The 25,623-nt window shown below is 52.0% G+C and overlaps 1 protein-coding gene and 1 long non-coding RNA gene across 2 annotated transcripts; both read right to left on the bottom strand.

Moving 5' to 3' along the window:
- Positions 1-1,285: 1,285 nt before the first annotated feature.
- Positions 1,286-11,290, bottom strand: LOC310693882. Its single transcript, XR_014519405.1, has 3 exons — positions 11,022-11,290; positions 10,617-10,779; positions 1,286-1,488 (listed from the first exon to the last, which is right to left on the bottom strand). It is a non-coding gene; the product is annotated as an uncharacterized lncRNA (long non-coding RNA).
- A 5,089-nt stretch (positions 11,291-16,379) lies between these two features.
- GBX2 (gastrulation brain homeobox 2) lies at positions 16,380-18,802 on the bottom strand. The gene is made up of 2 exons (XM_083474834.1): positions 18,270-18,802; positions 16,380-17,031 (listed from the first exon to the last, which is right to left on the bottom strand). Exons 1-2 carry the CDS (start codon positions 18,775-18,777, stop codon positions 16,505-16,507), a joined length of 1,035 nt encoding a protein of 344 aa, XP_083330960.1. The 5' UTR covers positions 18,778-18,802; the 3' UTR covers positions 16,380-16,504.
- Between the last annotated feature and the right edge of the window lie 6,821 nt (positions 18,803-25,623).

Here is a 25,623-nt window from a genome sequence, read left to right on the forward strand (position 1 = left end):
GTCTCAGCTGGAGCCAGAAAACACTGCTGTGTTGTTGTTTTTCTGCTAATAAAAAGCTAAATGCATTCCAGGCCTCCCATACTTTCCTGCCCTGTGGACGACCTGGGTTCACTTGACAGCTCCTTGACACCAAAGCTCGTAGATGCTGGTCCTAACCAACGAAGTCACTTGACTCTCTTAAGTGATAAAGATGAGTAAGTTCCCACCTGCTGCTTCAAAGGGAGTGCAACCCTGTCCAGGTGGAACAGGCCAATGGTCAGTTTCCTCGACCTGCAAGCCACCCACCCACTGGACTTCTTACTTACCAAGCTTCAGACTCAGTTTACCAGCCCCATCTAGCCCAACACTGCATCCAGGCAGGACTGCATCCAGGCTCAGGACTTCCACTGATTCAGAAAAAATATTGGTGAGTGATCAGCACACTGAAGAAGTCATACTGAAAATCGCCTAATAACGGCCTCTCAGTGGCTTCATATAGATGCTAAATAGCACTGGGGACAAAATAGTGCCATTGGGCAACCCATGTCATAACTGCCTGGGGTCCAATAGTGCTACTGTCTGGAACTGGCCCTGCAGTTAGGAGCAGAACCACTGAAGAACAGTGCCACCAACCCCCCAGTCAATCTAGTCCGGGGACAGGCCCACCCTGTTTTGCCGCCTGAGGAGGGGGCTGCCCCTGCCATTGCCACCCTCCCTCCAAAACATCTCTTACTGGGATAGCACAGCCCCTGCCATATGACCCCACTGGCAGCAAGAGTGGGCAGGGCTCCCACAGGGGGCTCAGCCCCATGGGATTCCGCCACCTGAGGAGGCTACTTCAGTCTGCCTCATGGCCAGGCCGGCACCACCAGAGTTGCGTAACAGGGATGTAGTCCTGCTGTTCCTCTCCCAATAAAGTTCATCCAGCACAGCAACGAAGACAGATTTCATCCCAAAACTAGGACAAAACCCAGACTGGCAAGGGTCATCCTACAAAGCAACCCAGTGACTAACCATTTAATTCATGCCAAGACCTAAATTTGCATACATAATGTGGGTGGTGACAGCCATATCCATGCGTAAATAATACGAAGGATGCCTCACAGCCTGTCCTATGGTGGGAAAAAGTGCAACACAACCGTCACTGTCTTGCTCGGTCCTTTGCACACTCATTTCAGCTTTTAATTGTATTATTTCTCTAATTTCTACAACATGGGATCAGTTCTGTGACTGATTCATCAAAAGCCAGAATGAACTCCGTGCTCCGGGCAAAGAATGCACAAGTCTTTGGAATGTGCTCATTTTAATGAGGCAGCTGCAAACTGCAGTGTGTTGGGAGATTGCGGTAGTGGATGGCAATGCACATTTGAAATGCGGGGGGAACGAACCAGTCACTAATCTAGGCAGGCCAGACTTCTTACCACCACCAACACAAAAAGAAGAAGAAATATGTTTGAAGGCGTACTTGTTGTTTAGCCAGCTTGCTAGGAAACCTCTGTAGTCTTCTTCCTGAAAGGGGAGAGTGATTAGAGGGACTAATTGAGATCACCTTACTTTACAAATGTTACTCTGCAAAATGAGACAGGAAGATGGATTGATCTCAACTATTATTCATTAGGGAAAGTCCTTTATAAATTTCAGATTAACAATTTCTCTTCAGGAGCTATGCTGCTATCCTTCTCTCGTAGTAACTTATCACTGCACTGCAAATGTTGAACCATGAAACTTACTAGAAATTTTGTGGAACTAAAGAGAGTTCATCACCTTTTTGTTTGTTTAAAGAACTGGTGTTTGTTCAAAAGTACATAATGCTCAGTTGCAATGGCTGCACTTAAAAATACTGCTGTCTACGGGGTTCGGCCTTCACATCCCTCTATGTAGCCATGCCAATTTGTGAAGCGTTTCTTTTGGCCCTCCGTTTTCCAAGTTGATCAAACTCCCTCTCTGGAGGCTCCACAGGGTCTCTCTCCCATGCCCAAGCGCACAACTTTGTATGGGAATGCAAATTTAGGCAGAATTCTTCAGGTCAGGAACACAATTCCCTCATCTGTAACAAGCCTATTTCTTACCTTTCCTGACAAGTCCTGTAAGTGACTTACCAGTAGCAAAATATTATTTTACATGAGAATAAGCTGTTGCATCATTTTCACTGACAAGTCCCCCGGTTGGGGTATCACACAAAACAAGCTTTTGGTTATCATGTGGGAAATCCTTTAGTTCATAAATCTACCTTCAAACATGAATACTGTACATTTCTCCCCTGTCTAATTTGTTGTCTGTTCACCAGACAAGGGTCTGTCAGTATGACTGAGTGCCGTTGAACCTTCCTCCACCTGATGCGTCTTCATTCTCAGTCTTGTGTCTTTCTGCTTGGCCATCCTCTCCTGGTGATATTGACTGAATTGCTTTTCCCAGGCCACTTTGGGCCCATATTGGCCGAGGAATGGTGCTTTGAGAGATGCTCTCACAGTCACAGAGAGGCTGGGCTATCCAGGCCCAGACCACCGACTGCAGTTAGAGGTTATCTTTAGTCTGAATTCCAAGCTTTATGAGCAACAAATGGGGAATTAAACTCCCTTGGCCATGGTATCAAGGAAGTGGCCCCTGGGCAAGTAGATCAGTTCAGCAGTATCAAACCCCTTAGCTGGAATTAAACTTGTTTCTTTTAGGATATGAATGTGGGGGGGGGGGGAGATAAAATAGAAACATCTCCCCACCTCCCACCCCTAGTGTTCCTGTCAGTATCCATGCATTCATTAGACTCATGGAACAATTGGCTGCGCTTAAGCATGTTACAGCCTTTTATGTACTGAAAAAGAGAAAGGTAGGCAGATAATAATGGTGGTTGGGAGCCATTGAGAGGAACATGCATCCCCTTTCATCTGCCCTGCCCCAACTCATTTACTCCAGTTGTCTAACTTCTCACATTTCTCCCTTTCTATTTATTTAGCAGGGTAGAATCATGTACCCAACAATGAGTGACTTGGAATCTCATAATTTCATGATGGCTACCAGATAATACATTAGATCAGTTCTTGTCAGCCCATGTGCTGCAGCACCCTGAGGTGACGTGATGATCAGTCAAGGGAGCTGCAGGGACCCTCCTTCTCTCTCTCTCTCTCTCTCTCTCTCTCTCTCTCTCTCTCTCTCTCTCTGTCCCTCCCTCTTGAATCACGTCCCAGATTCCTTCTATCCCTCCTCCAGCTACACTCTCCATTTTTGGCACATCAGCGGGTAGTCTGCCTTCCTTTCTGTCCCTGACTACCCTGCCTCCATGAAGATGAAGTTCCCCAATGGCTGCCCTTGCCTTAACAAGAAAGTAACTGGGGGAGGTTAACAAGGGGCCACAACTGTGGGAGGAGGGACAGAGCTTGAGAACTCTCCAGCAAGGGAGGGAGGGAGAAGGGGTTTCCGTGCCTGCTGTGCCATTGGGGGGAAAAGGTTATTTCATCCCTGCTCAGGTGCCTGCCTTCTACTCACAAGTAAATCCCAACAATTTCCTGGTGTTTAGCTGAATCTTTTTTCTGGAGATGGGGGGCGGGGAGGATATAAAGAAACTTGAAGTTAGACTCACACATCTTGACGATGAGTTTATTCTGTGGTTGAAAGCAAGGACACAGAATATTAGGGCATCATTTGAAGGGTGGGGGGAAATGGTCCAAGAGCAAGAGAGGAAATTGGTCCAAGTCGCTAACAGCATCTCCATGGGGTTGTTTAGGGCTGGGCAGGTGGGATGTATCCCATGAAGAAGTTGTTATTGTTGTTGTTGTTGTTGTTGTTGTTGTTGTTGTTGTTATTATTATTATTATTATTATTATTATTATTATTATTATTATTATCCCCTCTCTGCACTAAATGTCTTTTCACCCTTTCTCATGATACAAGAACCTCAGCACCATCTAATGAAACTGAATTTCAGAAGATTCAGGACAGATCAATGAAAGTATTTCTTCATCCAGTGTATAGTTAAACTATAGAACTCATTCCCACAGGTTGGTAGTGATGACCAGCAACTTGCATGACCTTAAAGGAGGGTTAGATGTACATCAGTAGCTACAACAAATGATGGCTCTGCCCCACCACTACTGTCTGAGGCAGTAGGTCTCTGAATATTAGTTAATGGAAACCATAGTGGGGAGAGTGTTCTTGCGCCCAGGTCCTGCTTGCAGGCTTCCCATGGGCACCTGGGTAGCCACTGTGAGAACAGAATGCTGGACCAGATGGGCATCGGGCAGACCCAGCAGAACTGTGCTCTTATGTGCTCCTTGAGGCCATGAACTCTGGGTGCCGTGTACTCGCCACAGGACTCTTTTCTGGCTTAAATTTCAGGAAAGGATCAACTCCCTCAAGGCCAACATTTTGCTGCCTTGAAAGCAGGCTTCTGTGGGATGCGATACATAAGTAGCAGTCAAGTACAACATTCCTTGTTTTCCTAGAGTGGACATGCAAGGGGATGTTTAGTTCAGCCAATCAAAAACTTCCTGTTTCCTCCTGGGCTGGAGCATCCTTCCTTTTGCATGTGACTAGAGGTGGGTGTGACCTTACCTGTGCAGGTAACAAAAACACAAGGCACACAGCCCTCCTCCCTTCTTTTCCATCTTCCTTTTGTTGTGTGAACTGCAGTGACTGCCAGTCTGCAGTCACTGGGATTAACCCCCCATATGTACATATGCCTTCTGGGATCCAACTGTGAACAGAATGTGAGTAAACTACTTTTATGTACTTTAAACAAGATTGTGGCGTGTTTATTCTTTTAAGAGGGAAATAAGGGATATTACCAGGAATCTGTTGAAAAGCTTAAACCAGCTTGCAACCAGCTACCTGCTGTGCGTTAAAACTCTGCTAAGTTATAGAACTTGCTAGCACAAGTTAGGAAGGCTATTAATAAAGAATATACCCTCTCCTGCCTCCTTGAACATTCCCACAGCTTCCATATCCTTCACCAGCCTGGTACACTCCGTATGTTTTGGGTGTCATCAGCCCCACCCAGTACAAGTTGGTGATGGCTGCCCTGTGTGCTTGTGGTAAACACATTAGGTGATACCACATTATCAGGTTAGGTCACATAGGCTGAATTAAATTTCTGAGCAACACTGAAATAAGACACCATGCTATTGCTTATGAGACTGCACATATGATGCACTTCTTAATGAAATCAAGTTTTCCTCATCTCAAATGGCACTTGCCCATTTTGTTTGCAATTCAGATTTGTAAGTTGCAAATTGTAACAGAGTTCAATTTATGCATCCCCAAGACGGTGCCAAACAAAAGTGTTTTATGGTTTTATTTAATCTTCCCTTGCAAATGTTCCCTCTGTGCATGACTGTGGGCTGGGAAACAAATGTGGACATTCTGAAATGTCAGTTTGAGTTGTTATAGTAAACATATATGGTTTGCCTAAAGAAAAGAAAGCAGAGGGGAGAGTCCTTCTCTTCCCATAGATGTGGCATGTAGACATTTCATAGCAATCAGCAGCAAAATCCAGAATCCAGTCCAGTTTGGGCATTGACCCTGGGGGCTACGAGGGCAACTTCCAGTGACAGGGATGAGAAAGGTTTAGCTGTGGAGAGAGAAATCCCCCCCCCAAAAAAAGGAGTTACTAGGGTCTAGGGACCCGGGTTTCCTTGAAGTACACAGAAGGCAGAGCAACACCAGCTGGCTGCTCCCATCAGAGCAGAGCTGTGACAAAGAAAGTCATAGTGAAGGAAAAAATTACATTTTTCGCAGCTCCTTAACCTGAACAGCCTACCTGAATTCAAACATTACTACTCTTTTGAATTTGACTTCGGGGGGGGCAGCTTTTGGGGGGCCAGCAACTTGGGCCAGCAACCATATTATGCTACCCACTGGGAGATTTGAAACACAGATTCATACATGAGATCAGCAGCTAGGACAACTTCCATGGACGGAATCAGTTCTGAGTAATCCTGCTGAGAATTGGGTATATTATCCAAGCCACACTTGCCTGCTGTTTTCTTTCTATCCTACCCAATAAGCTAGTCAGCAAAAAAAGGGAAACAAACAAACAAATAAAGGCTGCATCAAAATTGTCATTAATAGGTCAAATATCAGTGGTTAAGATGAGTGTATTGCCAAAGATGTTGTTTTTATTTCAAGTCCTACCAATTATTGATAATGTGAAATATTTTAATGAATGGCAGAAAGCTTTGTCTAAATTTATCTGGCAGGGGGGGAAACCCAGCATTAAATATAAATTATTTACAGATTCAAAAGAAAGAGGGGGATTTTCCCTGCCAGACGTGAAAATATACTTTCAAGCTGCAGCTCTTTGCTGGGTTAAAGAATGGATACAATTAGACAATGCTAATGTTCTTGACTTGGAGGGGTTTGACAATGTATATGGTTGGCATGCTTATTTAAGATAAGATATTTATCTTATTTAAGATAAGATAAAGGCCCATAAAGGTTTCAAAAACCATGTAATCAGAAAATCATTATATAATGTTTGGATAAGATATAAAGATCTCTTAGAAAGGAAAACTCCCAGATGGCTCTCACCAATGGAAGCTAAGCCCCCAAAAAAGTTAAACATGGAAAGTAAATGGTTGAGATACTCTGATCTTTCGCTAGAGGATGATGAAGGATTTAAATTAAGATCATTTGATCAAATTAAAGACAAAGTGGATTGGCTTCAATATTACCAGATCAATGAATTATTTAAGTTGGATTTAAAAAATGGTTTTGCAAAGGAAAAAACCAAACTGGAAACGGAGTTGTTAGATACTAATGTCAAAAATCTGTCTAAGATGTATAATTTATTGTTGGAGTAGCATACAAAGGATGAACAAGTGAAATCTGTGATGATAGATTGGGCAAGCGATTTTGGTCATAATATAATGATGGAAGACTGGGAAAGGTTGTGGAAGAAAGGGGTTAAGTTTACTGCATGTACGGTGTTAAAGGAAAATATTATGAAAATGATGTATAGATGGTACTTAACCCCAGTAAAATTAGCAAAGATCTATCATATGAGTGATAATTTATGTTGGAAATGTAAAGAAAAAGAAGGTACCTTCTACCACATGTGGTGAACATGTCCAAAGGTGAAAGACTTCTGGGAAAAGATATATAATGAACTGAAAAAAATGTTGAAATATACATTTATTAAGAAACCAGAAGCCTTTCTACTTGGGATAATAGGAATGGAATTGCCCAAAAAAGACGTTAGACTGTTTTTGTATGCCATAACTGCAGCGAGAATTTTACTAGCCAAAAATTGGAAATCACAAGAAATACCAACAGTGGAAGATTGGCAGATAAAGATGCTGGACTTTTTGGAGCCGGCCGACCTTACTGGAATAATCCGTGATCAGAAAGAGGAGGAACATTAAGAAGATTGGAAGAAATTTAAGGAATAACTAGCTAAATATTATAATATAACATAAGTGGAAATACTTGCAAGTATTAAATTGGTTTAGGGTTAAAGTATGTTGAATTGTATAATACTATGGATTGAGATTATGATGAAAAGAAAGGAAGTTAGTAATCTGAACTATTTAATTGTATTGGAAAGTGAATATTGGAAAATTGCTAAAATGAGATTCAATGAACATCAGTTAGGAAGGATCCGAGGAAGTCATTTAATAATGGAAATTAATTTGGATTTGAATGGGAAGAAATTTTATGTGTTTGTTTGTTTTTCTTTTTATATGTTTTGTGTTGTGTTGTATTTGTTATAAATTTGGAAAATCAATAAAAATAAATTGAAAAAAATAAACGAAGGCCGGGGATAAATTATTAGAACAGAATTTAATATTATTACACAACCATTTAAAAAAACAATTTATCAGCTGCTGTCTTGGCTGGCTTTGACCAGTTTTGTGATGTTTATTTTCCTGCCTCTGCATGCAGAAATGACGGGAGCAAAGTTTTAAGAAAGTTTGGAGAGTGAACTGAGCAGAGGTCAATGCAGATCACTTGGCAGGATTTAATAGGATCAGGCCAGTGTAATCTTGTTTTATCCATTGTAATTCAGGCAGCCACAGAGACCCCAAACGAGAGGGGAAGGGGCTTCTTAAAAGACTGGCGGCCATACCACAAAGCCGGGGGCTGGAGCCAGGACAAAAGCATGAGAGGGGATGAAGTGGCTTGAAATAAATAGATTAGGGTTCTCTATGGCCCGCGCGCAGCAGGAAAAAAGAGCAGCCACGGCGCAGGCAGGCTCCATTCTCTCGCCCTCCTCTCCGCCCCCCCCCCTTGGCTTCTGCATGGGGCTGCAGCATTTCCCCATTTCAAAGGCCAGCATTCTCCCGGGAGGGGGTGGGGAGAGGCAGGCAGAGCTCTGCCTCCATCTTGCAGGCTGCCGAGAGGGAAAATCAAACGGGGCTGGAAAAAGAGCGGGTTGGGGAGGAAGACATCTCTCTTCCGTGGAAGGGCGCAGGGCGAGGAAGCTGGTTTTGGAGCAGCGTGGATTTGTGTGGCACGTCCTGCGGGTTAGCTGCTGGCATGACAAACCATGGACATAGTTCTTTGAAGGTGCTCAGAGGGTTGTAGGCTGCGCCATGCTAAGTGCTTTACAGAGAACTTACGAGGTGATGCAAAAATGCATGGGAGAGGCATTGAAGAGCTACGGTTGTCCCTGAAAGAGTGTGATGACTTGAGAAACTTTGGAATATAAACCCCATCTTGGGGGCATGTCAGTGAGGAGGCTGCTTTGAATAAAAGGGAAACAAATGTTTGAGCAAGCGAGTTCTTCTTCTATCCTTGAATAACTATACTACTATCAGAAGACAATATCATGTATTTAAGTTTTAATCAGGTTTTGAGTGTAGCATTTGCTTTATTTTCTTTAATTAAAAATGGTGGTGGTGGGAATCATCTTATGAGTACTTGCTTTCCGTTTGGAAAACAAAGGCACCTTATTTTGTGAAGGGACACCTTCAGGACTCGACCCGAGAGAGGGAAACGCAACCGCCCCCCCCCCCCCAAGGACTGCTCTCTCTTCTCCTCGCCCCGCAGAGCTCCTGTCAGCTCCAGCCAACACTTTTTCTAGAATTGATGAGTAAATTATGGGTTGAATCCAGAACACATTCATTGCACTTCAGCCCAGCTGAAATTAATGTGAGAAAATGTTCATAATTCCCGTTGATTTCAGTTGGAATTCAGTTTGTCTGGATCGAGCCTGATGTCTTTTTGGATTTGTAAAATATAAGAGCTTTTGGACATAGAAAACATAAAGTTCTATTTTTAACTAGATCAGTTACTGTAAAATTAAAATGTAAAAAGTTTGTGTTAAAGTTGTATTTTTATTTTATTTATTGTTGCTGTTATTATTATTGCAGTATTAAATGTATTACCTGCCCTTCACCAGCAGGTTCCAAAGTGGGTTACAACAGTTTAAAGCAAAGTTGCTTCCCAGTGCTTAGGCACCTGGTAGTCTTAAGCATCGCCCCATTGCTGTAGATAGTACCTTACAGAGTAACATAAGCAGCAAAGATTTCAGAATAATGTGAGCAGCAAAGCATAGCCTCCCTTCCCCTCGCAGGAGCTTGCAGTCTAAAATTTCAACAACAGAAGATTCAAAGGGAGGGAGGGTAAACAGCGGCAGCTTCTGTGAGCTGCTCTAGTAATTCATTGGACAGAAGAATTAAATAACAACCATTTTCATACTGAGCCAGTATTCTTCAGCACGAGACTCCAAACAGGTTGACAACTTTTCCAACCTACCTAAGCGACACGACTATCAAGATGGTCTGGTGGAGTGACCCTTGATCTTGCAGGTCTGGAGAGCTCCCTTCTCAGCCTTGGGCTGCTGTGGGGTGGAAACCTTAGTAAGCTCACTCATGAAATGGAATCACAGAAGAGCAGAATGAGCCCGTTGCACCTTGGAAATGTGGCACGAATAGGAAGCAGCCATCACCAGTTGGTTGAGCCAGGAGGAAACTCACTCTCGGCTGCTGAACTTTTTTTTTTTTTAATAACCAGTAGCGACTAGGTGATGCTATTAATTGCATTATAAAATCGTCCTCAATGTGTAAAAGTGACAGGAATCTGTTTCACTCAAAAGCTTGTCCTGGGTTACACCAATGAACACGTTCCAATGAAATTAAATAGTACAGGGGGATAGGTGTGTGTGTGTGTGTGTGTGTGTGTGTGTATTATATAGTTAAGAATTCTTCATATAGTTAAGAATTCTTGATTCACCGTACCTGTTTAAATCTGAATCATAATTCCTCAATTGCATGAAAAATGGGCCCATGGCAGAAGCCAAAATGTGCACTGGCTTTGCAAAATACCTGAGATCATCTCCAGGCAGGGAGGCTGAGGTGACCTTCTAGGGGGAGCATGAAGACAGTCAACAGCAGTTTGGGGTGTGTGTGTGTCTGTGTGTTTCTGAATAGTTAAAATAGGCAATCAATTTTTATGATGTAATTTATAATTCATACAGGTTGTCTTCATACATATGGTGTTGCTTTTGTGTGTCAATGTTTCAGGTAGTTTATTACTGTGACAGTGTGATTTGCATTCATGTTCAGTTACCCCGCTCATATTTCTCATGTTTACACCATAAGGGCTGCATATGAAGATTGATCTGGCGGGGTTTTTGATCTGGCTAGGGCTTTTGCTTGCTGTTAAGGCACATATAGGAAAGTTGCTCCACATTTTAGGCTACCTACAGAGCTGGCTGCTGGTATGGGAGATGCATCTAATAGCTGGTTTTCACTGCTAGGTTTCAGAAAATGGGAGCTTCTCTCTCCCTAGGCCCGACTACCGTGCGAAGCAGCTCGCAGAAGCTGCAAGCAAGCGGGAAGTTCTTACTCAGGTGTTCAGTGGAGTTTGCTAGATAATGAGAACCAGGAAATTTATTATACAGTATATCTGCAAAAAAATAAAAATAAAAATTCGAAGAGTCTTGTGCAACCACAAAAACTAGCCCGTTTATTATGGTATTTTTAGTGGACTCTACTTCTGTGTAGTCCAGGAAAGCTTATACTGTACCACTTTTTTTGCTGGGAGAGACTCCCAGGGCTACCGCACTGGAAATTAAACACCTGCATTTCTAGCTATCCTTTCTCACACACCTTTTGAAAACAGGGGATGATGCTCGGGGATAGCTTGTGTTCCACACACTGAACTGGTTACGTTTTATTTCTGTTTGGATTATCTAGTCTGGAACCGGGCATTAAAAACCAGCAGAAATCGGCGCAAACAAGCTGGCTGCTTGCAAAAGCGCTGGAGGCAGCGGATTGCCAGCCGCGGGGATGCGAATGCGTTTAGGATTGCGCTGCCTCCGTGTTTTGTGGCACAGGGGCGTAGGAAGCGAAGGCTTTCGCGGCTTCCACTCGCCCGATTTCCAAACTGCCGTTTAAAGGAGCGCAAACATTCGGGTTCGGTCTAAGTCTCCTCCTTGCTGTCGGTTGGCCCGGATCTCTAACCCGCCCGCCCCCACAGACACGCGTCCCCTCCCTCGTCTTCCAGGCGTCTGCTCAGTCCTGCTCTCCGTCCTGGCTGGGGGAGGGTCTTGTCCTCGGCCTTGGACCTTCCCCTGGCCAAGAGGATGCTGCTTGCCTCCCCAGTTCTTCGCATGGATCCCCAAGTGAAGTTGCTTCCCTTCTCTTGTCTAAGGAGAGGCAGGGCTCAGCAAACCTTTTCAGCAGGGGGCCGGTCCACTGTCCCTCAGACTTTGTGGGGGGCCGGACTATATCTTGGGGGGGGGGGAATATGAACGAATTCCTCTGCCCCACAAATAACCCAGAGATGCATTTTAAATAGAAGCACACATTCTACTCCTGTAAAAACACGCTGATTCCCGGACCGTCCCCGGGCCGGATTTAGAAGGCGATTGGGCCGGATCCGGCCCCCGGGCCTTAGCTTGCCTACCCATGGGAAAGAGAGTGCGCGTGAAAACGTCGCAGCTGACTCCGGCTTCAGGTCTGTGCGGGAACAGAGCTTTGTGGAGCCGGGAAGCTTACCTACTTCCCAGTGCCCGGCTTGGGAGGGTTCGCCAGATGCAGTGCGTCTTTCGGTGGCCCAGTTTACAGTTTATTCAGCTGAAAACGCTATTTCGTTTTTTAAATGGTTTTTAATGTTTGGTGCCTGCAAGAGTGAAAGGAGAGGAAAGCCGCCTTCCCCACTCCCACCCAGGCTTTCCTGGCCACGAAGGGCCCCTTGAGACTCTCACTGAGCTTTCCAGAGGGACCTGCCGCCTTTCCTCCCAGAGATCCCGGCGGGGGTCCCTGGGGCACCAAAGGGGCGCTTCCAAGGATGCGGCGCTGTCTGCGGCTCGCCAGTCCCAGCCGAAATAATTAAACCAATTAAGTCAATACAAACAGAATCAAGAGGGAAGAGTCCGGCTCTGATCCTTGGGGGGCCGCGGGGGTGGGAAGGAAGAGAGAAACAGGCCTGGCTGTTCTGCGGAGAGCAGGAGTCCGAGCGCAGCCTGGTGCGCATCCCCAGCCAGGACGCCCCAGAGATGCGCAGCGGGGAGGCCTGATCCGGGGCGGGGTTGGCGCGGAGGGAAGCCCTCTTTCCCTCGGTCCTTTCGAGGAGACCCCAGCTGGCCCTCCAGTTGAAGGGCAGCAGAGTCGGGCTCCCCTCCAAAGCCTTCATCCCGGCGCCGGCTGCGAGAGAGAAACAGGCTTTTGCCCTCTCTTTCTGGGAAGACCAAACTTTCCTTTACTTTCTGTCAGGGTCGGGGAGATGGTGTCCTTGCTCGCCCTCCGCCTTCCCTTGTCCAGAGGCACCTCTGCCCAGCGCCATCCAGTTTCTCTTCCGGGGCCGCAGTTCTCGGTGCATCCTAAAAACCTGAATAAGATTTATTTATTGATTTATTCATTTTCCCAAAAGGGAGATTTCGTTCCTTTTCCCTTTCCCGAAATAGAACATTCGGAATCCCGCTCTTTGTGGTTTAAAAACGAATTCGTTCTCCTGCCGCAGAGCTGCGTTAAATGGCACAACAATTAGCTGTAGAGTAAAAAGACGGTTCTTGGTTGCTGGCTTGCTTGTTATTTCTAAAGGGAGAAAGAAGACCCGAACCCGAGTATTTCTAATCAAATGTTAAAAGAAGCGGCTCTCGAGTTGGCTTTGCTGGCTGAGAGCGGGGCGGCCCCGGCGCTTTTCCAGCTTGGCCCTCGGGGTTCTTGCTGGGACGGGGCCGCGAGGGCTTTGTAATGATTTGATGTGCAGATGTAAGTGAAATTTATTGTAACAACAAATATAGGGATGTCAAAGCCCAGCTCTGGATTAAAGCAGGCAGCCCAAGGTGGGGGGGAGTGTATTAATTTCAAACAGCATCAGAGGCCAGTGTCTATTAGCGCGAGCTATTCTTCAGGCCCCCCCATCAGAATTAATCATTGAGAGTTAATTTGAAGCGCAGACAAGTTGCTGTTAATTTAGTGCGGGGAGGATGGGATGGAATAAAAAGCTGAGGTGCCGGCCAAGCCTCTTGGGTCTCATTAATCAGCGAGCTGAGACGGCCTGGCTTGATTACAATTTGCAAAAAAATTCATTAGAGCCTGGGCGATTGACAATTTTTCTCTCTGCCTGTGATCTGACTCATTAGGCAGCCAAATGAAAGCCAGGATGGTGATGATGACAGCTATCAACCCCCCTCGCTTGTTTATCTTCTTGGCTTCTGCCTCTGCCTTGGTGGCTCCCACTCCGGGGCTTTTCCTGACCCTGCCTGGATGCAGCGCAACACGCGCCCCCCCCCGCCTCTGCCCGGTCGCTTCAGATTATTGTCTGAGGGGGGGGCGAGAAGTCGGCGGTCCTCTGCCGCCTGCTCGGGCTCTTGCGCCTTCCTCTTGCTCGCTCTCCCACCACCCCCTGGTCTTCCCATTTCCTCGCCGTTGTGTTGGAGGGGGCGGGGGCCGAGCAGCTCTTTTGCAGCGGGGCAAACGGGTCTTTGGGTGGCGGCTGCTTCAGCGTCAAAGAGCTGCGAAAAGAGGCGAAAAGATCCGACCATTTGCCCCGTCTGTGTGCCAGAATGTAGCTTTTCCTTTCCTTTCCCCACAAAACGCAGGTGCTTGGGCTAGAATGTAAAAGTTGACCCCTGCCCTTTCCCCTATGTGGCTTTAAAGCTTTGACAGCCCGTTCCTCCAACTTAAAAGTTATTCTTGGTGTGTGTAGCATGTATATGCATATATGTGTGTACATGATTACTCTGATTATCCAGAAAGAAGCAGCATCCATACATAGTGGCCTCCTTCTGGGTAATCAGAGTTCGCATCCATGGAGAGCTGGGCTTGTGAAGATACGGCACACGTGTCGACTCGGCCGCCTGGGATCCTGGCTCTCTTTCGCTCCAGGGCTGCACCTCGGCGCCCGCCATCCAAGCCGCTCCACACGCCGGCAAGGAAAGACTAACGCCGACTTCAGCTCGCCTCTCTGCCTCGGCAGAAGCAAATTATTTCACTCTGAAGGCGAATTCCTGCGCAGCTCAGCCGCGGACGCTCGCCTGGGAAGTCGGGAGCCCCGACCTCTCGGACATCGCACGTCAGAAACCCAGAACACAACCGCGTCGTTTTTTTAAAAAAATGTTAATGCAAAACATGCAGATCTGGCTACTTAGTTGGAAACTTGAAGATGGTGATGAAATTCCCACGCCAAGAGCATCTTACGGGAGCAGAACTCGCATTTCCAGGCTGTGCAAACGAAATCCCACACCTTACAAAACGATGTCGTGAAAGTGATAGATTTCTGTCCCTGTGCGACCGGCCTCCTTCGAGCTCAGGCCGGACCCTGCGCTGCTCTCTCCGTCCCGGGAAGGAAGGGGCGCTTGGCATCTCGGCCTCCTTTGCCCGCTCGCCCCGTTCAGCTTTCATTTTCACGCGTCTTGACTGGCGCCGGGTGGACCAGGGGGCCTCAGTCGCGTTTCCAAGGCGCTTTTCCGCAGGCGAGTCGGGGCAATTCTTCCGGCTTCTCCCCGCACCCGAACCGCCTTCTCCACACCCGCCTTCCCCGCTCCTCTCTGCCCTCCCGCCGCAGATCCTGAGCTTGGGCGAATCCCTTTGCAGCCTGGTCAGAACACGGAGGCGCCTCTTTCTCCGCGCATCTGCTGAGGCAGAAAGCAGCGCACCGTCCTTCGTGTAGACAGAAGGAGCGGGCCAAGTGGGAGCGGAGCGGGGAGGGTGGCAGGCCGCCCCGCTTGGCTCCCGCTTCTTTCTTCCCCCCAAGCCCACCTCCCTTTCTTCCCGGCAAGCCAGCCACCCCCGCGCCCCACCCTGCCCCAGCCCATTCCTTTGGATTTGGGTCTGCAGAGCCCTTTCCCATCCCCTCGCAGCCCGGAATGAAAGCGGAGCTGTCCGCGGACGGCTGCGCGGAGCTGGGCTAGGCGCGCCTGCAGTTATTTGGAGGGGCGGGAAGGGCTCCCTCACCCGACAACTGAAAGGGGCGGGTGCCCCCCTTCCACGGAAGCCGGAATATCGCGTCCTCCTGCCCACGGCACCCTTCCAACCCGTCCCCTGCAGTGGGAACGAATCCCTCCCCCGGTTCTTCCGACGACCCTGGAGTGAGGCGGGTTATTAATCCCCCCCGCCTGTGCTTTTGGCTGCCCTGAGGAGGAGACCTCCCCGCTGGCGTCTGATCCGGCGGCAGCTCCAGCTTTCTGGGCGCCCTCTCCTCCCCGCTACGAGGAAAGCGCCTCGCTGGCCCTCGCGCGCCAAGAAGCCTCGCCAGACGCGCAGAAGGAAGGAGAGCTGGGTCACTCTGAGCATTTCCCCCTTTTTCTTCCTTTTCTTTTTTCAGGTTTTTATTTATAACATTACTGTGTTTCATTTCGTTTTCATAACTTAAGAAAAAAGCGTAAACTACATTTGAAATAAATTAATGCAACACAATAGAACAACAACCAAAAATAAAAAAGGTCGTGCATTTGAAATAGGAAAGGAACGTGGCTTAGGCGAGGCAACCAAGTCGAGAGAAGGCCAGAACTTTAAATAAAATAGGGGAATCAATGGGGGGGGGGGCAGGGATCCACCTGAAGAATGCCTCATTCGCTCAGCCTTCCGCCGCAACCAAAAAGAAAAAAAGAAGGGGAGGGAAGGAGGGAGGGAGAAAAGAAGCAGCAGCAGCAGCAAAAATTAAACCGGTCCTTTTCGTCTTATTTTCTCTCCCGAAAGAAACGGGGCTGGGGAACATCTCCCTTCCCCGCCCAAAAGTCCGCAGTTCTGGAATGTAAGACTTGACGCCGCCGCTCCTTTGGTCCTGTCTCAGTCAAAATCCCGCAGCCGAGATCCAGCGCTCTATATACAAAGTTCGGGCAGTCCAATAAATAGGTAAATCGTCTTTTCCTGGCTTGCGAGACTCCCGCTCCGGAACCCGACCGCGCCAAGGCACAGCCTGCGCCTCGCGGGGAAGTTCGCCTTCCGTTTGGCAGTGGAGGGACCGAGAGAAAGCGAGCCAGAGGGAGGGCTCTCCCCGGAGCCCGGGCCGGAGTTGCAGGGGAGGCGCGCGTCTGTTGGCTTGCGTGTTTGTTTCCCTCCAAACTTTAGCGGGGAGGGGGCCGAGGAAGAAGGTGGCCTTTCCCCTCCCTCTCTCCGTCTCTCTCTTTCCCCTCCGCCCTCGCTCAGGGCCTGGCCTGCTCCAGCTGCTGGTGTTGACTCCTGATGGCGAACCTGCTGACGTGGACGGGGATGGGCACGACGATCTTGGGGTTCCGCGAGGGCTCCCCGGTCTTGGAGTTGGCGTTGCCGGCTTTCACCCGTTTCCACTTGGCGCGCCGGTTCTGGAACCAGATCTTGACCTGCACCTCGCTGAGCTTGAGCGCGTGCGCGATCTGCGAGCGCTCCGTCAGCGACAGGTACTTCTTGCAGTGGAACTCCTTCTCCAGCTCCAGCAGCTGCTCGCTGGTGAAGGCCGTCCGCCGCCGCCGGTTCTTGCCCGTCGACGTGGTGCTGTTGGCGCTGGCCGAGCTGGGGCCGCCCTCCTCCAGCCCGTGGCCCGAGTCGTCCTCCTTGTGCGCCGCGGGGCCGGGCAGGTTGTCGTCGGAGCTGTAGTCGAGGTCGCTGTCCATGGAGAAGCTCTCTTCCTTGCCCTTGGCCTCCTCCTCCGCCGCCTTAGCGTCCTCCTTCCCCGACGCGCCTCGGACGGTTCCTGCGGGGGAGCCAGAAAGAGCACCGCGCGTTACTCCTTGCGCCTCTCCCTTTCCCCGCCCGCCGCCCCTTCCCGCGCCCCCCTCCGCCCGCCTCGGGCCTGCAGGACGGCAGAGGGGAGCGGGGGCAGCGAGAGAAAGCCCCGGCCTGCCTCCGGAAGAAACTTTCCTTCCGTTGGGTCCCCGAATCTGCCGCGGCGTCAGCCCCGGGGAGGCGCAGGCCGCTGCACCCCATCCGCCAAGCGGGTTCGCTGGGTGTCAGGCCGAGATCAGCTGTGTCGTGGTGAACGCCGCCGGGCAACATCGCCCGACGGCAATCTCTGCAAATGGCCCCTTGGCGAAGAAGGGAGTCGGACTAGGCCTGCCAGGCCGAGACGCCGCTCTTTCCCAGCCCAAGAAGGGCGGCTTAGTTTTGAAGCGGGCGGCGCCGCCGGAACTAACTTGAAGCAGCTCCAAGCCGGCGCTCCCTCCCTCCCTCCCTCTTCGCAAGGCCCTTCGACGGCTGGGCAAGGGCGTCCCCGGGGAGGGGCGCTTCCTCCCCGCCCTTCTCTCTCCCTCCAACTCCTGGGAAAACAGTCACTCACGCCAGGGAAGTGCTTGCTTTACTGGGCCTCAATGCTTGGCTTTTCCTTCGACAAGGCTGCGGCATCACCCCGCTCAGACCCCTTCCCGGTCGCTTCCGAAGTGATTTAAAAGGAGCAGCCAGAGCAGCAGCAAAAACGCCACCAAGAGCTTGAGCAGCAGCCCGAGAAGGGAGCATTTCGGGGCCTGCACCAGCCCTTCCTGAACTGGAGAAACGGGACGGAAAGGCTGAAACACTTAAACCAATCCGTACAAATGGGGCCGCTTCAATTTCCAGTGTGTGACTCGGCGACTGAATTCTCCGAGTCTCCTTGGAAGAAGACCCGGCCATCCTCTGCGCCCGGGCTGTCCCACACCCAGACGGCCTAACTCTGCCCAGGGTGTCCTTTCAACTTCAGGAAGCTTCCAAAAAGCCACGCTCCGAAACGGAACCTCGGCGACAGGGTGCTGTTTAACTGATCCGATTCCCGCCCCAGAAAGGATAAATGTGGATTGAATTTGGCCGGGGGAAGGCGAGATCACCAGCTAACCTTTGGAGGACAACCACCTGGTGTGGCCGCTGCAACAAACCCAAGCCCAACGTCCCTGCGTGGGGAGTGGGGGTCGCGCCACGGAATCCCCTTCCCCTCCCCGCGCCGCCGCGGCCCGTTTGACTCACCGAGGGACGCCTGCACCGCTTCGGAGGCCGAGAAGGCCAGCAGCGAGCCCTCCTTGGCCAGGAACGCCTTGCCGTCTTCGGCCTCGGCCTGCAGGCCGTCCGCCTTGTCGAAGGTGCCCTGGAGCGCCGGCGGGGCGAACTTCCTGGCCGCCTCCTGGTGCTGCGCCGAGGCGGAAAAGGTGCCCGGCAGCGTGGCCATGAGCGTGGACGTGAGCGCCATGCCCTGCGCCAGGCTGGAGCAGAAGCTGGCGGGCAGGCTGGGCATCTGCGCGTGGTGGTGCCCGTGCGAGGGCGGCAGCGCCGGCTGGGGCAGCGCGGCCGGGGGCGGCGGGGGCGGCGGCGGAAGCACCACGGGCCGGTAGGGCATGAACATGGGGTAGCCCGTGTAGACGAAGTGGCCCGGGCTGGGCTGCGGCGGACTGCCGATGAGCGAGTCTATGCTGAAGGCAGTGCTGCTTCCCAGAGGGCGCGGCATCATCATGAGCGACGGCGGAAAGGCTGCACTCATAGAGGCGCTGCGGGGCCGGCGGGCGCGTCAGGCGGGAAGCTGGACGGGGCGGCGGGGCGCCGGCGAGGGCGGGCGAGCAGAGCCGCGGCGGCGGCGGCGGCGCAGGAGGCTCAGCGCGGACTGTGCCTGGCCGGGGCCGGGCGGCATCGGGGCGCGGGGCCCTGCTCCAGTCCGGCGCGCTGCTGGGGATCCGGCGGCCGGGCGGCGCTCCCTCGCTGGACTGGGCTTGGTGCGGGCGCGGCTGCCGGACTGGCTCCCCCGCCTGGGTTCCTGGGCGAGCCCCGTGCCCCGATCTCCGTCTGGCGCGCTCCGTCGCTCCCTCCCGGGCGCCGGCAGAACCTTTGAATCGCGCTCTTCTTTCTCATTCACATTTTGCCAGCCTTGGACCCTTCCCGGCCCCACGTGGACGCCTGCGCCTCTCGCCATTGGCCGCGGAGATGCAAGGAGGAAAGCGCGCGCGGCGTGTGTGTGTGTGTGTGTGTGTGTGTGTGTGTGGCGCAGTGTGGGGAGAAGCGGCGAGAGACGGGCTGGTGGCCCCGCCCCTCCGCGCGCCCCCTCCCTCACTCCCGTCCAGCAGAAGGGAGCCGCCAGGAGCGCGGCGGTCCCGGAATCGGGGCGCGGAGGCTACCTCGGTGGGAAGCTCCCTGTCAGCCAGACGCGCGCGGTCCGGGGGCTTGGGCTGTGGCACCAGGACAAGGGGACTCCGCGCGCGTCTGCGGGGTTACCCCCGGCACCTTCCGGGTCACTTGGCCAGGAGCTCTGCAGCAACGGAGGCTCGGTGGGGTTTGGGGGTTTGGGTGCTCTTTTGGGGTTCCTTTTCCGTTTATCCCCTTGAGTGATGGCGGGGATGACCCCTCGAAGTTAGCCACTGGTCCTGTCCTCAAAAACCCTCTTCACGTTTGGAAACCACGCAGTCACGCCTTGATACACGCCTTGTGGGAACAGGCTAGTCGGCTGCTTTCGCCTCTCCAGCTTAGGAACCCCAACTGATCTTCCTTGGCCCTCCTGCTCCCTTACAACCTTTGGGGGGGGGTAGGTAAAAGAGGTGAAGGATCCGCGCGTGTAAAATGAGTCGTGTGAATGACCTTTAGGGAGCGAAGAAGTCGGGCGGCGCGTCAAGGAGCTAAGCAACCGCGAGCGGCCCCCACGACGGAGGGAGAGAGACCTTGAAGCAGAGACGAGCCATCGAAGCAGATCGTGCTTTTGCAGTGGAGATTTAACGACGGCAAATGGGCAGAAATCTCTTTTGGAGGCGCTAACAAGATAACGATCAGAGAGAAATGGGGCCCGTTAGGCGGGTAATAGGAATTTCTTTACATGCGTAGTTAATTGGAAAATAAAGACCGATCGATATTTATGAATGTATCGATCCAACCCTTTGTAGATCCAGCCCTTTCTTTATCCCCCTCCCCCTTTCCCCTTCAGTCTCTTGACTCCACAACATCGCTGGGGAGTAAATGCCTTCTCCCAGCTCAGACCCTTGGCAAACTCAGTTGGCCCGTGAGACCAAGCTGGGCGAAGGCTCGCAAGTGGCCCTCCGGAGGCGCTCCGCCCCCCCCCGCCGGTCACCTTGGGGCCTAACCGTGCGCGGAAGGAGGACAATAAAGAGGAGTAGCTGGGGGGCGCAGGGAGGGGGCCCACCCGCCTCCCCTTGGAGCAGGCATCTCCAAACCCGTCCCTCCAGCTGTTTTAGGACAGCAATTCCCATCATCCCTGACCACTGATCCTGTTAGCTAGGGATGATGGGAGTTGTAGTCCCAAAACAGCTGGAGGGCCGAGTTTGGGGATGCCTGCCTTGGAGCACGAGTGGGACCCCTCCCAAGCCCCCGCCTCCCGCTTTCGCAGTGGGATGAAAACCTCTTTCCACCCGGAGGTTCAGCGCGCCGGGGAAACGAGAAATGCTGCTGGCGAGAGGCGCCTCGAGATAGGCGGGGGTTCTGCCCCCCTCCCTGCCTCGGACGGGGCGTCCTCGCTCCTTTTCTGGGCGGGCGGCGGGACTGCAAGACAGACATCGAGAGCCTCCCGCGCCCCGGTGGGGAGAGTCGGGGCTTCTGTCATCCGATGTTTAACTGCTTAGAAAACGAGCGGAGCTGCGAGCTGCTTGTAAAACAGGGTCCCAGACGCGGTTAGCCGCGATTAACCAAAATCGATCCCAGGCTCCTTAAGAACTCTCTGCAGTGCGTTTAACGTCGGGCGGCTGCGGCTCATAAAAGCGCCCTGCAGCCTCCCAAGCAGCCGCGACGGGAGGCGGGTGGCCCGGGCAGGACGGACCGTCTGGCAGCAGCAGCAGCAGCGCGGGCGAGTCGGCGGCTCTTTCCTGGCTCTTGAGACGGCGGGCTCGCCGGCTTTGCGCTCGCAATGTGGAGCCTGCCGCAACAGCAGCCGCGTTTGGGCTCCCGGAGAGCAAACTTTCTCCCCGGCCCTGGACCCCGCGGGCCCCTCCTCGACCCCCGGCAGGTGCAGCGGGCGATCTCCGCTCCTGCGACGGGGCGGCCGGGCGTGGCTCCGCGGGGCGGGGATGGGGGAGTAGATGGTAGTTGAGACTGAATGGTGCCCTTCCCTGAGGGGAAGAGGGAGGCGGGGAGGGGGGGGGGCTCCTCTGGTATTATTAATTAGCCGTGATTTTCTGGCTCTTTCGAATGGACGGCTCCTTCCATCACCCAGGCAGCTTTTGGCTGCTGTCTCAGTGGTCCCGGCAAACTTTCCTTTGAGGAAACCCTGGGCGAGAAAAGCCGCCTTCCCCCATCCAAGTTTGTCTGAAAGTGACCAGGGTGGGTGTCACAAAGGGGTTCTTGTGGGGTTTTTTTGTTTTTATTTTTTTAAAAAAACCTCCCCCACCATCAGATACACCAATTTGCAAGGAGCAAAAGGCACTGAACCTTCTTCTTTTCTTTTTTTTCCTAAAAAGGCAACTATTTTATTCACGCTTTTATAAATGGAGGATGGGGGGGGGGTGCAGAAAGAAAGAAAATTCCGAAATGCCCCCAATAGACTCCATGTGGGCCTTAAAGTGAAGGCAGCCCCTCCTTTGAAAGCGGCTCCTGCAATTATGTTCGCGAGTTATTCACTCGCCGGGCGGAATTAAAAGGGACGGAGCCTGCTCCCTTTTCACGGGCGGGCCTCTCATGTTTGGCTTTTCAAAGCCCTTCCAACACGATGTCTTTCTTGAGGACAAAAGGCAGGACAGGGCGGAGGGAGAAAAAGGCTCCAAACTTGTAAATTGAACGTCAAGGGAACTTTTAAACAATTTAGAGCCCATAAATAATGATAAAGGAACCTGGCAAAAAGGCAAACCCATTCAATTAATGGAGATTCTCAAGCAAAGATCAAGTGGTTTATTAAAGCGAATAATAAAAAATAAGAAAGGGGAACTGACTTGCATTCTTCTAGCTTGGAACACTTTGCCTTTTTTAAAAAAAAATGTGGACAGCCACTGGCTTTTCCTAAAGACCCGGGGGCGGAGGAAGAGGGGGGCGGAATGAGCAAGGAAAATAAACTTTTTCACCGATTCTTTTTCTTTTCCGAGCTGAATAGAAGTGCCTCTCTGTTGTTGGAATGGCTCTTTTCCCTTTCCTTTCTTGTTTGCAAGTTGGAATTGGCCACTTGGCAATTCAGGAAGATCTCTTTTAAGGTGCTTTACTTAAATGTTCCGAGTTCCATATCTGCTTTTTGAACATTTGACGTTATAAAATAAGAATTTTAAGACCTCCGGGTCACGCTTTTTTCAAGAGGAGGCAGAGAGCACACTGGCTCTTTAAGTGCGGGGATGTTTTAAAACTCGGTCTCCCCTCCCCCTTCGTCATTTATATTTGCTCATTTGGGATTCAGATTATGCGTAGGCTTTGCCTTTGACTCCTTGACAACAACCCCCCCTCCCTTAAATTTGAGTCTGGATTTTCTCTTGGCGTTTCACTAATGGCTGGGGTGGAGTTGTCGGATAACAGATTAGGGAGTGACCATTTCGAGTGGAGTAATGGATCACTCTGCCCGATTCGTCCCATGTCCCACTGGCTCTTTCCCTCTTTATTGCCTTAAACATGACTTCTAATGCTAATATTTTTAGAAATTAATTTATAAAGCCATCCACAAATTTTAAAAGGGTGGGGAAAATCTAATATGTGTATATACGTTTTCGTTTGAAGATAGCCTGGCTCTCGCACCCACATTTACAGGACCGAGGATATAAAACTGGTTTCCCACCCCGATGTGTAACGAATCCATAGGAAGGGGGGAGGAGCAGTTTGCGCTTCAATCGAGAGCAACGTGCCCGGAGGAAAATCCCCCCCCGGGCTTCTCTCACGGTCGCCGGGAGCCCCCACCGCCACGCCAAAAAACACCAACCCACAGCGGGTGCAACTTCTCGGAGCCGGCGGGCGAGTGGCAAGGCAGAAGGGATCGGGATCGAGAGAAAAGTCCCTTCTTGGGGACGACGCTGCGGAAAGAGGAAAACTGGTCGGGCGGGCGGAGGAAAAGGTGCCCTCGGGGCTCCCCGCCGAGTCGCCAGCTGCGCCCGCCTCCGCGGCCAGCGCTTCTGATCAGGGACCGGGGCGCTGGCCTCCTCTGTGCCGAGGAAGGCTGGAGGGCCGCAGAGCCGAGTCCCCGACGAGGGAACCACGCAACGCGGTCTCCACCAGCCCCGCGACTCGGAGCCGGGAGTCCCGCGCGACCCTTGACCCGCTCGGCGCGCAGGCGAGGCGGCCTCCCTGGCCAGGTCCCTCGCGCCCACGCAGCTCCCCGCCAAGTGGATGGGCACTGCCACTCCGAGGGGGCGGGCGGGACGGGGCTTCTGCCGCCCGGCCTTATTCGAGTCGCCTCCCGCAGCCGGGCGCGGGGCTCTGGAAGCTCGGCCGGGCAGGCAGCCCGAGGTCAGGCAGCTGTTCAGAAATGCTCGGGACGGAGCCTTTCGGGGTGGGGGGAACAGAAGAAGCCGGGGCTCCGTCGAAGGGCCGCGCCCAGCAAAGCCCGCCAGCCCCGAGGAGCGCCGACTGCCCGGCTCCCCGGCGGCGGGTTCGCTCTGGAGAGGGAAAGACCGGGAGAAAAGAGCAGCGCCTCCTTTCCTCTCCGAAGGCCGCCCGGGAAGCGCGCAGGCGGAGCAGCCCGAGCCCCTCTCGTCCTCTCCCCGCCGCCGCCCGCGGAGGCCTCTGGCCGGAGGGGCGGGGCGTGCTGGGCGGCCGCGCGAAGGAGGGCAGGCCGAGGGAGGCCTGCAGAGCCGGGCTCCTCCGGGGACAGGCCGAGGCGGAGGCGGCCCTGAATCCCAGGAGCTGCGGCTCCTGCCCCGCTGCTCTCGGGCTTCTGCTGGAGACGGGGCCGTGGACTAGATCCGGCGGGAAGGAGCCTTTGGCGTCCAGATGCCGCCGAACTGAAGTGGCTGCCGGGGGTTGGAGGAGGCGACCCTCGGGGTTCCTTCCACCTCCACCGCTCTAGAATGCTGCGCACTACAACTCCCAACCCCTCTGGCTTGCTGCGCCTGCGGGTGGGAGTTGCAGCTCAGCAACTGGCGGAGGGCCGAAGGTTCCTCTCGCCGGCGCTCCCGGGGCCTCCGAGCGGGTCGGGGAAGAGCCTGTGGCTCGCCTGGCACGGAGCCCCTCTCCTTGGCCCGCGGAGAAAGTGGAGGGCGCGCCCCGGGCCAGAAGGGCCGCAGGAGGCGAGGCGGGCAGGAGCTGCCGCCGCCCGGGCTCCGCTTGGGTGGGGTTCCCGCTGAGTTCGCGATAGATCCGGCCGAAATCCCGAGTGAGCAGGAAACCTCATTCCATGGAAAGGCACCTGCAAGCGGGCTGGCCCTGATCCACGCGAGACACGTCGTCTCCTCCCTCTGCCTGGTCTTTCCAGCGTAGAATGGAGAACAGCCAGTGAAATACTGTGCTCTCCTAACTGAAGAGCAAACCTGCAGCTGCCCAAGCCCAACTCCCAGCAAGGAGCGCTCATTTCTCCCTTAACCTGAAGAAGGAAAGGGAAGAGGCCTGCTTCTGCCTGGGCTTTCAAGGATTCAAGGCTTTGCCCGTCGCCCTCCTTGTAAACCACAGAAGATCCTTCAGTAAATAGTAGCACTTGAAATTTTGGGAGAGAAACCCCCAGATCCTGAACATATTTACCCACTGAAGAGTGCAAAGAGAATTACTTTTATTATTTTATTTCGACAATTTATACACGGCTTAATTTCCAGCCGTTTCTAAGTAGCGCGCAGGAGACTCAATGCAATGAAACCAAAGGACGTGCGTTTAGGGTGGCAGCTCTTGTCGGTGAGGTTTCTGCTTTGGCTCTGGAACTTCAGGCGCTGCGCGAAGGGAGCGTGTTGCTGAAAGAAGCTCCTTTTTACCGCACATCTCCCCGTGTCCTGATCCCCCTCCTTCAGTGCTCTGCAGTTTACTTACACAGCATCTGCAGTGTTTGCTTGTTGTTTTTTTAAAATCTATTCAATTGGTACCCGCAGCTGTTCTTCTTAGGTATTTCCTCCAGGGGACTGCATGAACACCACATATTTACCAACCTGTGGCAAATGTTTGATGGCACCCGTTCTTTCTTCACCCCTTTTTGATTAACTGCCATAGCAAATTCTCAACTCCTCTCACCCATTTCTACCTGTTGATGCTGCAGTGTGGGAGAATTTTGGATTAAGACCACTATGATGGATTAAAACTGCAGCCAAGCTAAAAATTAGCTATAGTGTCTTCTCTGATATTTAACTTCTTCAGCACATTTACCATATACCATAAATATGGTACCATAAATATTAATTGTTGAAGCAGGGAGTTAGCAAATCGATGAAAGCTATTGGAGCTGCATGTGAACTGAACTGAAACAGAAATTGCAACAAACCCACTTGTTCTCTTAAGTGTTGTGGTTTCC

Source organism: Podarcis liolepis, assembly GCF_965112155.1.
Source record: "Podarcis liolepis genome assembly, chromosome: 1".
Taxonomy (NCBI): Eukaryota; Metazoa; Chordata; class Lepidosauria; order Squamata; family Lacertidae; genus Podarcis; species Podarcis liolepis.